Raw genomic sequence first — 16142 nt, forward strand, 5'->3', positions numbered from 1 at the left:
AGGAAGGAAAGGAAGATACCAACGACTGATACAAGCTGAACCAGCGCCTCCAGCTAGCACACCTGATCTATTCACACAGACCTTGGGAGAGACTGTGGGACGGCTGCGGTTCACCAGAAGGGGAAAGTATTAATACATATTATACACCTGTTTGCATGTAAATCTGTAAGTTGTGTATTGTTCTATCCTCACCAAAAAATACAAATAAATACACACATCTAAAAGAAAGAAAAGACAAAGGTAGGAAAAGACCACACCAGAATGAAAGAGACTGATGAAATTAGACAGTAAGCAGAAGAAGAGATGGGAGAAAAAAGCGAGGACTATGAAAAGGAACATCAGCTCAGATATAGAAAGTAGAGAGCAATGTGCAAGTAACGGGCTAAAGAAAATAAAAAAAATCTGAGATAAGAAAGGAAATCTATTGTTCCAATTCATTAATGTTAAAGGACCCATTTTTTATCAATATGTGGAAGGACAAAGCTCCCAAGCAGGGAAACTGTCCATCTGCATTGGCAGGAGCATGTCAAGATTTGCTACTAGCATTTAAGAATGCACATGCATTACTTGTGCAGTCCCATCCCAAACACTACAGCAGCCAATCATGTGAGAGCAGGGCTTGTCATCCCGGATGATGATCATCTCTAAAGTGTCTGAGAGGTTAGGAAGCAGCAGTCTTCAAATATTAACAGCTAAGGGAATTAGGTATAAGATTTGAAATGTAATTTTAGATTTTAAATTTTTTATATTTAAATATTATGTATGGCAAACCAAGGCTACCTCACTTCATATACGGTATAACAAGGATTTTCCTTTGACGATAACGGAAAGGGGGTTTATTTTTCACACTGCAGATGATCGCCCTGCTCTTGGGGAATCTATGCAAGAGGGTTGTGCATCTATCAAGGAGTACACAGCTGAGGAGGAGCGAGAGGATAATCGGCAATGGAGAACTGTAGTGATTGGCGAGCAGGAGCAGAGGATTGACATGAAAGCCATTGAACCTTATAAAAAAGTTATTTCACATGGAGGTATGAAATAAAGCGCCTTGGCACAGTTATTGTTTATATATTAAAACAATTCGTTTATTTAACTGGACTATGCAAACATAATTTCCCCCAAAACATATTTATCTTTGTCACTGTGACAAATCCTTCATTTTGCTATAAATAAATCCATTTAAAAAAATGCAGAAGTTTAGATAACAGGTGACATCATTTTTATTATTGTGTGCTACTTAGACTCTTCTTTTTTGTTGTAAATTTTCTATTTGCTTTTTTTTTTCAAGTTTCCCTATTCCCTGTCATGTGTAATTTGTTTCATCTGTTTTTTCCTCACACTCTTTTCTCTCCTCATGCTGACATCTTACCCACTCCCTTATCACTCTCCCTGCAATGTAGTACATTTATGTGCTGTATGGGTCTCTCCCCATTGTCGCTATAACATTTTCCTCCTGCATTTCTTCCTATCACTACCTCTTCTGCTATCTGTGTCTCCTGTCTGCTTCCCTATCACTATCCTCTCATCTCCCTCTCTCTTCCCTATCACTTTCCTCCCATCTCCCTCTCTCTTCCCTATCACTTTCCTCCCATCTCCCTCTCTTCCCTATCACTACCCCCCATCTCCCTCTCTTCCCTATCACTACCCCCCCATCTCCCTCTCTTCCCTATCACTATCCTCTCATCTCCCTCTCTCTTCCCTATCACTATCCCCCCATCTCCCTCTCTTCCCTATCACTACCCCCCATCTCCCTCTCTTCCCTATCACTACCCCCCATCTCCCTCTCTTCCCTATCACTATCCTCTCATCTCCCTCTCTCTTCCCTATCACTACCCCCCCATCTCCCTCTCTTCCCTATCACTATCCTCTCATCTCCCTCTCTCTTCCCTATCACTACCCCCCCATCTCCCTCTCTTCCCTATCACTATCCTCTCATCTCCCTCTCTCTTCCCTATCACTATCCTCTCATCTCCCTCTCTCTTCCCTATCACTACCCCCCCCCATCTCCCTCTCTTCCCTATCACTATCCTCTCATCTCCCTCTCTCTTCCCTATCACTATCCTCTCATCTCCCTCTCTCTTCCCTATCACTACCCCCCCATCTCCCTCTCTTCCCTATCACTATCCTCTCATCTCCCTCTCTCTTCCCTATCACTATCCTCTCATCTCCCTCTCTCTTCCCTATCACTATCCTCTCATCTCCCTCTCTCTTCCCTATCACTACCCCCCCATCTCCCTCTCTTCCCTATCACTATCCTCTCATCTCCCTCTCTTCCCTATCACTACCCCCCCATCTCCCTCTCTTCCCTATCACTATCCTCTCATCTCCCTCTCTTCCCTATCACTATCCTCTCATCTCCCTCTCTTCCCTATCACTACCCCCCATCTCCCTCTCTTCCCTATCACTATCCTCTCATCTCCCTCTCTCTTCCCTATCACTACCCCCCCATCTCCCTCTCTTCCCTATCACTATCCTCTCATCTCCCTCTCTTCCCTATCACTACCCCCCCATCTCCCTCTCTTCCCTATCACTATCCTCTCATCTCCCTCTCTCTTCCCTATCACTATCCTCTCATCTCCTTCTCTCTTCCCTATCGCTATCCTCTCATCTCCCTCTCTCTTCCCTATCACTATCCCCCCATCTCCCTCTCTTCCCTATCACTACCCCCCCATCTCCCTCTCTTCCCTATCACTATCCTCTCATCTCCCTCTCTCTTCCCTATCACTATCCCCCCATCTCCCTCTCTTCCCTATCACTACCCCCCCCATCTCCCTCTCTTCCCTATCACTATCCTCTCATCTCCCTCTCTCTTCATTATCACTATCCTCTCATCTCCCTCTCTCTTCCCTATCACTACCCCCCCATCTCCCTCTCTTCCCTATCACTATCCCCCATCTCCCTCTCTTCCCTATCACTATCCCCCATCTCCCTCTCTTCCCTATCACTATCCCCCATCTCCCTCTCTTCCCTATCACTATCCCCCATCTCCCTCTCTTCCCTATCACTATCCCCCATCTCCCTCTCTTCCCTATCACTATCCCCCATCTCCCTCTCTTCCCTATCACTTTCCTCCCATCTCCCTCTCTCTTCCCTATCACTACCCCCCCATCTCCCTCTCTTCCCTATCACTATCCCCCATCTCCCTCTCTTCCCTATCACTTTCCTCCCATCTCCCTCTCTCTTCCATATCACTGTCCATCCCCCATCTGTCAGCCCCCTTTTATCTATCTCTATATTTCCAATTATAAAAAAAACAGAAAAGAGTGTGTATGAAATGTAGTATGTGGTGTGGATGTGTAATGTGTGTAACAAAAATGAAATATAATAGTTGCAGTTTTTTCCCCCTCAGCAAAGAGTTATTTTCCTGTACTTCAACCAAAATAGTTACCTTTGTTCTAATTTTCCATATTGTTACATTTCCATATTGTTTCCATGTATTGCGTGAAAATTGTGCTCTTATTACAAGTGGAGAGTTAAGTGTTGCTCTAGAGTGCAATCCAAAATACCACATTAAAATGCTGCACTTTTTTAACCTGATTATTATTTTACAGTGTGCAACCCCATAGAAATCTATTATGTGAGGGATTTAGCGCACTCTATCCAACATGCAGACGTTACTGCACCCTAGACTATTGCTCGAGTGATAACAAATTACCTTGAGCGCAAAAATAGACGTGCTTGCGTAATGTTAGCGCACAATAGAACTAATATATTTGTGTATAATGTTTTCTTCTCTGTTTCAGAAATTAATGTCTGCATTTTTGTATATCAGCATTTTGCAATACACTTGTACTAGCAACAATGCATTTAGTAAATGCTATAATTGTTTCAGTATGGCAGCATTTAACGCATCTGTGATGTAATCGTCAACAATGTGTTTATTTAAATTCTGAGTATTATATATATTGATCCCTGCTGTCTTCAATTCTCCCCCACCACATAAAAAAATCACCATCATTGGCTGTTACATTCATCCTTGTACAATAATAACTACACTATAGTTTTGCTAATACATTGGCTGTTACATTCATCCTTGTACAATAATAACTACACTATAATTTTGCTAATACATTGGCTGCAGCTTTATTAAACTTTATATATAAAAAAAACACATAACGTCAGTGCATTATACACTTACATGCTGTGATATCAATTGCTTGAATCCAGGATAGCTCAGCCCTGCCATGCTCTGTTACTTCTTTAACTGTAATCAGTTAACACCCTTAGGGAACCTGTGCCCTAGCAGTCCAACTGCACAATTACCCTTAAAAACCAGGCTGTGAAACAGTAAGAAGGGAGAAAGCATTCACTCTGCATCACCACTGCAACATAATCCCCAAACCTACCCAAGAACAAGCTGCACTACCCCAATAAAACATTATTTTTAAGGGGCATTTTACACTAGATTTTTTTTGCATAAATGTTTTGTGGATGATACATTTATAAAGCCCATCTGGGAGTGTTTTTGTAACAATGTATAGTTTTGCTTTTTTTAATAGCATTGTGCTGATATTCAGACTGCTAACCAGGCCCCAAAGTAAACAATGTAGACAGAAGTTTACAGACTCCTGCTAGCTCCTATTTGTGTAATGGGTCCTTTCATATGCGGGGGAGGGGGGAGAGCCTGCTCTTCCTGCTTTCCCAGTCCCTTTCACTGGGTGTTTTAGCTCAAGCTCATCAACAGTGCTAAACTGGGAGCATCTAAGTAAGTTTTTAAAAGGTTTTATACTGGATTTTTAGATCAGCATTTGTGCATATTCTTTATAGTAGTGTCTATTACATGCAGTTATATGAAAATGTTGTTGCTAAGCTGTTCCAAGACTGACCTTGCTTTTGCTTTTTTTACTAAAACCCCTCACTTAATGAAAACCCTTCCTTTCCTAGACCCTATGATGGGCTGCTACTTGATCAAGTCAAAACAAACCCCCCCCCCTCAAGTTTCTCTCAGTGAGGCGAGTTGTCTTTAAAGGGACAGTCTACACCAGAATTTATATTGTTTAAAAAGATAGATAATCCCTTTATTACCCATCCCCCAGTTTTGCATAACCAGCACCAGTTAATATATGTTTTACCTCTGTGATTACCTTGTATCTAAGCCTCTGCAAGACTGCCCCCTTATCTCAGTGCTTTTGTCAGACATGCAGTTTAGCCAATCAGTGCAAACTCCTAAATAACTCCACAGGAGTGAGCACAATGTTAACTATATGAACTAGTACTGTTCAACTGTGAAAAACGTTCAAAATGCTCTGAGCTAAGAGGCGGTTTTCAACGGTTTAGAAATCAGTTTGAGCCTAACTAGGTTTAGCTTTTCAAAAATACCACCAAGGGAACAAAACAAATATAATGATAAAATTCAATTGGAAAGTTGTTTAAAATTGCATACCCTATCTGAATCAGAAAAGTTTAATTTTGACTAGACTGTCCCTTTAATTTTACTTTTAACTTTAAAGAAATCCTACCCATGGTTCCTACATTTGTTCATATCTGAGCCAATCTCTTTTTTTCAAGTTATTGGAAGGGCCACTTGCTACAAAGTGTATGTAGATGACATTTGTAGTCAGAATTTTAATAATTTGATTGATACTTCCCATTTATTTTCAAGTTAGGCAGATGTAAAATAGGTATCTGGTTATGTTTAGGGAATATGAGTAATTTTAAGTTGACATGGTCATATAATGAGAGGGCTAGCTGTGATGTTTCTTATCATTGCCTTTTGATAAATTGCGACCCACAAATCTTAGTAGGATTCTCCACATTAATCTGCTCCCTGAGCCAATTTCTCTACATTCAAACCACTGTTTTCACCAACTGCCTTTTTACAACTCTTCCTAATGTAACTAGCTTAGTGCAACTACTTGAGCACCATACTACAGCTCACGTTCCTTCCATTCGTTCCTCACATCACAATCTGTAACCTTGTTTAGTTATTGTGGATACGTGCATATGCCGTGTATGGTGATATATAGTACTGGGACTATTTTAAATGTTCATTATGAAACTGATGTATAGTGTTGATATATTTTTGTCCTATAGTGTATGAAATGGAACAAGTATGCCCTGCTTATCTTGTCTGAAATATAAAAGAAGAATTTACACTTTGTGCTTTTATATATTTTTTAAAAAACAGAAACTACACGTCAACAGTTGGCAATTGCCGCTGGTATGGATTGCCAGTTCTAAAACACTTGGACTCATTTGGTTTAATGAAAGCTAGACCTCCTAGGGCTGGCTAACACCCATGTCTTTGAAAGCCAGTTCTTAACATTTCTCTGGGCATGGCTTGTTTTAATCAAGCCCTCACCAAGAGAATATTATATGTTTTGTTCCTCACTGTTTTAAATACTAAACTTTAAATACTACTTTAATACTAATTTCTTTGTTGTGGCTTCATTACAGCAGTTTGCGTACTGTATTATGTTTATTATAATGCTTTTTTTCTGAATCCACCTTTCTGTATTCATGTGTATAGGGAGATTTAGGGAAGACGCTTTATAAGCTCTGTGTGTGTTTTGACAACACTTATGTAAACAATTACTTCACCTTCTGAGTTAGAGCAACGGTTCCCAAACTTTCAGTAACAAAACACTTAAAAGTAACCATTGCACAGCACACCTCTTTAACAAACAAATCACTTGATAAATTTTCTTTTACCTACAACTGGTCTTGGAAGAAAGCTACAGAGCACACAAAACAGCATATCAAATGACCAGGATAAAATTCAAGCATACATAAATGGAAATGTATTAGTGTCAGTGTGCTTGTGCATGCTTATTAAAACATGTCTGATTTTTACAATGTAATGTTTTCCATATCAGAGATTTAGGGGCCTGTTTATTAAAGCGTCAACTATGTTGCATTCGCCGGCGTCAATACACTTGCCAGACATTGCTGCAGCGGACCTGAATAAGATCTCCTTATTTATAAAAAAAAAAGGAATCAAAAACATGCGCGTCAAGTACGGTGCAAAGAGCATCGGACTGGCGTTAACTAACAGTCATCAATGTCACGGTTATTCAGGTTTTTCCCTACTTTATTTATACCATTTCATTACTGTCCATGAACAAGCACATTTCTCTAAAGTTAATCTTGTATTTTTTATCTGTTAATGTCCAAGAAATAGATTGATTTATACCTCAACAAACAATATCTCATAGAAAGTTATTTTTATATTGATTTGTTATATGATACTTTCACAGAAATGAATGTATATTTGTATTTCTTGGAGTCATATTTTTTATTTATTTTTTAAATTATTATTAATGCTAGAATTTGTGCATATATCCTTTCACATACACACACACACACACACACACACACACACACACATATATATATATATATATATATATATATATATATATATATATATATATATATATGTGTGTGTGTGTTGGTGTGTGTTATGTCCCTAAGTTCCTTTTTTGGTTCTAAACAATGTTGTCTGTCATAGCTCTGTGTATATTTATACAACTATATATATATATATATATATATATATATATATACACATACACATATATATATACACATATATATATATATATATATATATACATACATACAATATATAATATATAAATTGTAAATGTATTATTATTCTGAGCAGGAATAATTGTGAATATAACATGTAATCAGAGTATCATATGTATTTATTTGCAATCAATGGATAGTTTAAAGGGATAGGAAAGTAAAAATTTAAGTTGCATGATTCAGATAGAGCATGTAATTTTGAAGCACTTTGAAATTCACTTCTATTTTCAAGTGTGCTTTGTTCTCTTGGTATCCCTTGTTGGAAAAGAATACGCACATATCCTACACTAGTGGGAGCTAGCTGCTAATTGGTGCCTGCACACATTTGTCTCTTGTGATTGGCTACATAGATGTGTTCAGCTTGCTGCCAGTAGTGCAATGCTGTTCCTTCAGCAAGGGATAACAAGAGAATGAAGCAGGTTTGATGGTAGAAGTGAATTTGAAAGTTGTTTAGAATTGTATGTTCTATCCAAATCATGAAATAATATTTTGGGGTTTCCTGTCTCTTTAAGAGCTTTGCCAGGTTTCTCTCTGCACCTGTCTAACCCCTCCTGATTGCAATCTATTTTTAAAAAACACCCCTTCACAGGTGTTATAAAATGGGCTGGCATATAAGATTACATTTCTTACTGAAAAAGAAATTCAAGAGAAGAAAGAAATACACTTAAAATAGCATGCCAGTAAAGAGGTGACTTTAATTCTATTGAATCAAACATCAATTCGAATTTTTAAAATATTACACTGTGTGTCCTAATGTCAGCTTAAATGTTTATCTTTAATACTAATTTCGTATATACATACTTTCAAAGTATAATGCACAATGTAACAAATGGCACTTACAAGTTCTGATGAGTGATCAATGACACAAATATCGAGCAATTTGATTCGTTAGTGATAGTTTATAATGTGTATTTGAATCAGATTGGCTGATGTCATAAACCATGTGATTATGCATATTCCAATCAAAAGTGGTGGAAAAATTCACTAGTGTGTGGATTATTTAGGAGTTTGCGTCATAATTGGTGCGAAAAGTGTTGAGTCAAATATGACGCAAAGTGGAGAGTAGGACTTGTATTACATGGCTTAAACATGGTGCACATAGATTTTTCAAAAAAATAAAAAGGAAGTTAGCTATATTATGTTGTGTATTTATTTCATTTTTATATCTATTAGTGCAACAAGTTTAGGGCAAAACTTTGCACCAAATATGTAGAAATATTGCCCCCTTGCTTTGTAATGAGAGACCAAGTTGTAGCATAATCAATAAGTAGTAATGTATTTTTTAATTTTTATCCCTATATCTACTAGTGCACCAAATGTGGAGCAATAATATTGTTTGATTTAGAAAGGGTATACAATTTTAATAAAGTTTCTAATTCACTTTTATTTTGTCATATGCTTCATTCTATTGCAGCATTGAACATAAGCTTTCTGTGTTTTCCTACTCCCATTGAGTTCTATGGCATCCGCGACCTCAAGGGTGGCAAATTGAAAACTAGGTACGCTGAGTCTGAAAAGATGCAAGCGTAACTGTAAAATTTTTGATAACTTCATGAGAGCTTCAAATAGTGTCGATTAGGAGGGCGAATGAACACGATTCCTCTCGAATTCCACTGTTTTAAACTTGCATCGATTTGTGTCGGATTGAGATCGCAGCATCGTATTTTACATCACAAATTTCAACATTTGCCGATCTTGACGCTTTGATAACTAAGGCAAATCAATTTTGCGACAATTAAATCTGTACAATGTACAGGAATTCTTGAATTGCACATTAGCCCCCTGAATTATCAATTAATGATAAATTATAGCATCATAAAAAAAATTATACATGTTTGCACACTATTCCTATTCCAATTTTATGTATATATTTGTACAGAAATGTATACATGCTTTACACACATAGTAAATGTGTGCATATATACCTACACTACGCATATATACAACATTACATACTATCAAACACACACACACACACATTTTCATAACACATTGACTATTGCAATGTAAACAGTAAGAGGGAAAGAGTAAGTCCAATGCCCCTTTAGCTAGGTCCAGCACTTTCTCAACCTATTCCTGGCCTCCTACTCTCTACTCTTACTGTATGTGGTGCTGTCAGTTAGTGAGAGACAGAACTCTGCAGGCGAGTAATGCAGAGCAGCAGTCAGGAGCCTGGGCATCACATAAAAGTAAGAGGAGTGCAGGGGGTTACTAATGTATATATGAGGCGATCATAAAGTGGATTAGAAGATTGTTCTGCTATGTTTTTAATAATTGCTTACTTCTTTTTCTCAAGCAGTTGGCTGTATGTGAGAATGTATACATGTATTTCTAAGGGCTCAATTTATGAAGCTGTAAAAGCCGGTGCAAGCCTGCACATCAGGGTTTAGACCTCACTGGACCTCAGGGCAAAGGCTGTGATCTGAAGCTGCACTAGCAGCCAAAAAGGATCAAGAAAGGTTACTTATTTGTGACATCCTTGTGCTTCTGTTAGTCCATGCCAGAGAATATGCACTTTCACATTGGGTAGCAGGTATGGAAATCATCTTAGCAACCCTTCCACTATATTTATAGAGGCCAAGCTATACACTTTCTTTGAGTCCTGTTTTTGCAGAATGGGGGCACACAGAGGGCCCAGACATAACACAGGTGGAGACCAAGCTCTATCAGGCCCCCTTGTAGCAATGCCACTACTGATTAAAGGGACAGTATACTCTCATTTTCATATAACTGCATGTAATAGACACTACTATAAAGAATAAGATGCACAGATACTGATATAAAAATCCAGTATAAAACTGTTTAAAAACTTACTTAGAAGCTGTCAGTTTAGCTCAGTTGAAAAGGTAGCTGGGAAGCCCACTGCAAGTGGGAAATAAGGATACTCCCCCCTCCCCCTTCTTTTACATATGAAAAGACCCTTTACACAAACAGGAGCAAGCTGGAGAAGGTAGCTGACAGTATTCACATAAAACTTTGGGGCTTGGTTAGGAGTCTGAAAATCAAAGCAATGTTATTTAAAAATAAGCAAAACTATACATTTATTTTAAAAAAAAACTTTATGGGCTTTATAAATAGATCATCTACAAAACATTTATGCAAAGAAAAAATGAGTGTATAATGTCCCTTTAAGCCAGACCCCCCACCACCACCTAAATGTGTGGGCCCAGTCTCAATTGAGACTTCTTAGACCCCTGCAGTTATGCCACTGATGCTCTTGCAAGCTAAAGAGGCAGGAAACACAAATTTCTCTTTCATTATTAATATAGACCATACAATTCTAAACAACTTTCCAATTTCCTTATATTGTCAAATTTGCTTAATTTTCTTTGTATCATTTTTTGAAGGAGCAGCAATGCATTACTGGGAGCTAGCTGAGCCAATGACAAAAAGGCATATATGTGCAGCCACTGATCAAAAGCTAGCTCACAGTAGTACATTGCTGCTATTGAGCCTACCTAGGTATGCTTTTCAACAAAGGATATCAAGACAAGAAAGTAAATTAGAGTATGTAAGCAAATTGGTAGGTTGATTAAAATTGCATGTACTGTCTGACTCATGAAAGTTTAAATTTGATTTTACTGCCCCTTCAAAAAGTAAATGTGGGCCTATATGTGTATGTGTCTGCGTGTGCTGGTTTTTGTGAGTTTCTGTATGTGTGTGCCCACATGTGTGTGCCCATCAAGTCTACCCATATTACATGTTACTTTTTCCTTAGGGTAGCCTTATGCATATCCCAGGCATTTTTTAATTCCTTTACACTCTTTGTGTTTACCACCTCAATTTGAGTTTATTCCATGAATCCACCACCCTTTCTGTAAGAAAATGCTTCCTCACATTTCTCCTGAATCTGCTACCCTCTAACTTTAGATTGTGATTCCTTGTTTTGAATTTTTTTTTTTTTTTGTGGGAAATGCTTTCAGCTTCTATTTTATTAAGTCCCTTCATATATTTGAAGGTTTCTATCCTGTCACCTCTTTCCCTTCTATCCTCTAAACTATACATATTTAGATCATAGAGTCTTTCTTTGTACGTTTTATATTTTAGACCACGTACCATTTGTGTAGCCCTCTTTTGGACAGCTTCTAGTTTATTTATATCTTTCTGAAGATATGGTCTCCAGAACTGTACACAGTATTCCAGATTTGGCCTAACTAATGATCTGTAAAGTGGCATAAGAACCTTGTTATTTCTGCTACTAATACCTCTCCTAATGTTACCAAGTATTTGACTGGCCATGCTGGCTGCACTGCGGCATTGTCTACCAAATTTTATATCATCTGAAATAATAATTCCCAAGTCCCTTTCTTCTTTAGTTACAGTCAGTAATGTACCATTGAGACTATAATTGGCCTTTGGGTTTTTCAATCCTATATGCATAATTTTGCTCTTGGTAATATTACATTTCAGATAACTATTATTTGACCAGTCCTCTAGTTTTTTTAATATCAGTGTTCATTTGATCAACCCCTCCTGGAACAAACTCTGTTACAAATTTTTGTATCATCAGCAAACAAGCAAAACTTCCCCTTATGCCCACTTCCAATATCACTTATGAACATGTTAAACAAAACAGGCCCAAGAACTGACCCTTGGGGAACACCCCTAGTAACTGACACCTCATTTGAGTGTACTCCATTAATTAATCTACCCTTAAGAAATAAGCTAGCATTCTAGCCACTTAAAGGGACACTGAACCTCAAATTTTTCTTTTGTGATTCAGATAGAGCATGCAATTTTAAGCAACTTTCTAATTTACTCCTATTATCAATGTTTCTTCATTCACTTGCTATCTTTATATAAAATAGAAGCTTTTTTCTTGGTTCAGCACTCTGGACAGCAGTTTTTGATTGGTGGATGAATTAGCAAGGACAGCCTAGGTTGTTCACCAAAAATGGGCCGGCATCTAAACTTACATTCTTGCATTTCAAATAAAGATACCAAGAGAATAAGGAACATTTGATAATAGGAGTAAATTACAAAGTTGCTTAAAATGTCATGCTCTATCGGAATTACAAAAGAAAAAATTTGGGTTCAGTGTCCCTTTAACAATCTTAGCATCTACTCCAGGGCAATACATTTTGTGAATTTTTGTTGTGTGGGATGGTGTCAACTGCTTTGCTAAAGTCTAGATATGCAACATCTACGACTCCTCCCTGGTCTATTAATTTAGTTACATGGTCAAAGAAATCAATTAGATTAGTCTGACATGATTGTCCAGCAGTGAAACCATGCTGTCCTTTGTCTCCCAAGTTGTTTGTCTAAAGGGAAGATACAAGTATTTCCATTTCAAGGGTTTCCCTTAATTTCCCTGCAATTGAGGTCAAACTGACTGGCCTATAGTTAAAAGAATCTCCCCTACTAGAATCTCCCTTACTACCCTTTTTATGAAGAGGGACTACATTGGTAATTTCCATGTCTTTTGGAACAACTCCTGTTAGAAGTGACTGATTAAATAAATCAGCTAATGGAGCAGCTATTATAGATTGAAGTTCTTTTAGAACCCTAGGATGAATATTATCTGGACCCACAGACTTATTTACTTTTATTTTTGATAAAGCCCTTGAAATTTCTTCCTTTGTAAAAAGAAAAGGGAGTGTGTGTGTGTCTGTGCATGTTAAAGTGTAATGAAGCCCTTATGAAACCATTGGGGGATCATATGCCACCCTCTGAATGATACTAAATGTCCATTACTGGCACTAAACCTCACTAACAGTAGAACCCCCTCCATATGGTGTGCAGTCAAGGGCACAGTACTGAGTGCAACTACCTAAAACACATTCCTCTGAGTAGTAAGAAATTCAGACTTTATAATCTCGAACAGAGTTTTCCCAAAGCTTTCTGAAAGATTGCGCTGATATGGATTAGAGAATGTTATTTAATTAGTGCTCATATTTACTCAATTTAGCAGTAAAGGGCATAGCAAAAAAGTACCTTTGCCTGGAGCTCCAACAATTGTTGGAATGTTAAAAGGGACATTTTGTGCTTAATTGAAAATTAAAATATTGCTATATGTGAATTTTTGTGCATTTATGTTTGCTTATATAATATCATATTTTGTTATTTTATAAGGTATCATTTTCAATAAAATGCTATTTTAAATAGCATTACTTTATGATTCCCTACGTATTTATCTTCCCCTGTCCTGATTTTCCTGGAACAGTACCAGGTTTTGGCTTCCTGTGCCATCTCAGGTGTTTGAGGTATTTTGTGGCTTTTTTTTGTGGCCAGAAATTGCACGTGTATTATGAGTATAAAGTAAATGCTTTCACTTAAGCACAATCAAACTTAACTGCATCGGATTAGCACGACTTCAGAGTTCTGGTTCACTTTTACATGAGACAAAAAGCATTGAAAATACATTTAATAGTACAGTTACAGTTAATAACACTCGGCTAGATTACGAGTTTTGCGTTATGGTTAAAAAGCTTCACAATGCTGCTTTTTCACTACTGCTGGTATTAAGAGTCTTGCAGGTATATCTGTACCGCACACTTTTTTGGCCGTCACGCAACATAACTACCGTAGCTTTCAAAAAGTCCTTTTTTCAATGGGACTTCCATAGCGCTGGTATTATGAGTTTGCCTGTCCTTCCAAAAAGTGAGCGGTACAGCCCATACTGTCAAGATCCATACCGTAAACTAAAAGTCAATAGTTATGGCTTTTATGTTACAAAGCTGTAGCATAAAACTCCTAACTAAAGTGCTACAAAGTACACTAACACCCATAAACTACCTATTAACCCCTAAACCGAGGCCCTCCCGCATCGCAAACACTAAAATACATTTATTAACCCCTAATCTGCCGCTCCGGACATTGCTGCCACTATAGTTAACATATTAACCCCTAAACCGCCGCACTCCTGCATCACGAACACTAGTTAAATATTATTAACCCCTAATCTGCTGTCCCTAACATCGCCACAACCTACATTACTGTTATTAACCCCTAATCTGCTGCCCCCAAAATCGCAGCCACTATACTAAAGTTATTAACCCCTAAACCTAACCCTAAGTCTAACCCTAATACCCACTAACTTTAACATAATTAAAATAAATCTAAATAAAAATTACAATTTATACTTAAATAATTCCTATTTAAAACTAAATACTTACCTGTAAAATAAACCCTAAGCTAGCTACAATATAACTAATAGTTACATTGTAGCTATCTTAGGGTTTATTTTTATTTCACAGGTAAGTTTGTATTTATTTTAACTAGGTAGACTAGTTAGTAAATAGTTATTAACTATTTAACAACTACCTAGCTAAAATAAATACAAATTTACCTTTAAAATAAAACCTAACCTGCCTTACACTAACACCTAACATTACACTACAATTAAATCAATTACATTAATTAAATACAATTAACTAAATTACAAAAAATAATAAACACTAAATTACACAAAATAAAAAAGAAATTATCAAATATTTAAACTAATGACACCTAATCTAATAGCCCTATCAAAAAAAAAAAAAAACCCTAGCCTAAACTAAACTGCCAATAGCCCTTAAAAGGATGTCTTGAAGATGGAGCCGCTCCGCGTCGGAAGGATAAAGATAGAAGATGCCATCTGGATTAAGACTTCTGCCCGCCTGGAGGACAACTTCTTGCCGCTTGGATGAAGACTTCTCCCGGCTTCGTTGAGGACTTCTGCCCGCTTCGATGAAGACTTCTCCCGGCTTCATTGAGGATGGATGTCCGGTCTTCGAAAACTGTAAGTGGATCTTCGGGGGTTAGTGTTAGGTTTTTTTAAGGGTTTATTGGGTGGATTTTATTTTTAGCTTAGGGTTTGGGCTGAAAAAGAGCTAAATGCCCTTTTAAGGGCAATGCCCATCCAAATGCCCTTTTCAGGGCAATGGGGAGCTTAGGTAAAAAAAAGATAGGATTTTATTCGGAGGGTTTGGTTGTGTGGGTGGTGGGTTTTACTGTTGGGGGGGTTGTTTGTATTTTTTTACAGGTAAAAGAGCTGATTTCTTTGGGGCAATGCCCTGCAAAAGGCCCTTTTAAGGGCTATTGGCAGTTTAGTTTAGGCTAGGGTTTTTTTATTTTGGGGGGCTTTTTTATTTTGATAGGGCTATTAGATTAGGTGTAATTAGTTTAAATATTTGATCATTTCTTTTTTATTTTGTGTAATTTAGTGTTTATTATTTTTTGTAATTTAGTTAATTGTATTTAATTAATGTAATTGATTTAATTGTAGTGTTATCTTAGGTGTTAGTGTAAGGCAGGTTAGGTTTTATTTTACAGGTAAATTTATTTATTTTAACTAGGTAGCTAGTAAATAGTTAATAACTATTTACTACCTAGTCTACCTAGTTAAAATAAATACAAACTTACCTGTGAAATAAAAATAAAACCTAAGATAGCTACAATGTAACTATTAGTTATATTGTAGCTAGCTTAGGGTTTATTTTACAGGTAAGTATTTAGTTTTAAATAGGAATTATTTAGGTATTAATTGTAATTTTTATTTAGATTTATTTTAATTATGTTAAAGTTAGTGGGTGTTAGGGTTAGACTTAGGTTTAGGGGTATAGTGGCGGCGACGTTGGGGGTGGCAAATTAGGGGTTAATAAGTGTAGGTAGGTGGCGGCGATGTTGGGGGC

At 37.3% G+C, this 16142-nt stretch overlaps 1 protein-coding gene across 1 annotated transcript in view; it reads left to right on the plus strand.

Annotated features, from left to right (window-relative positions):
• The window catches only part of PRUNE2 (prune homolog 2 with BCH domain), a 185282-nt gene that overhangs the window by 95158 nt on the left and 73982 nt on the right, over positions 1-16142 (plus strand). Inside the window, exon 3 of the mRNA XM_053702485.1 lies at positions 855-1031. Within this exon, the coding sequence (XP_053558460.1) occupies positions 855-1031 (177 nt within the window). The remainder of the gene's footprint in view (positions 1-854; positions 1032-16142) is intronic.

The sequence above is a fragment of the Bombina bombina genome, chromosome 2, assembly GCF_027579735.1.
Source record: "Bombina bombina isolate aBomBom1 chromosome 2, aBomBom1.pri, whole genome shotgun sequence".
NCBI classification, from domain to species: domain Eukaryota; kingdom Metazoa; phylum Chordata; class Amphibia; order Anura; family Bombinatoridae; genus Bombina; species Bombina bombina.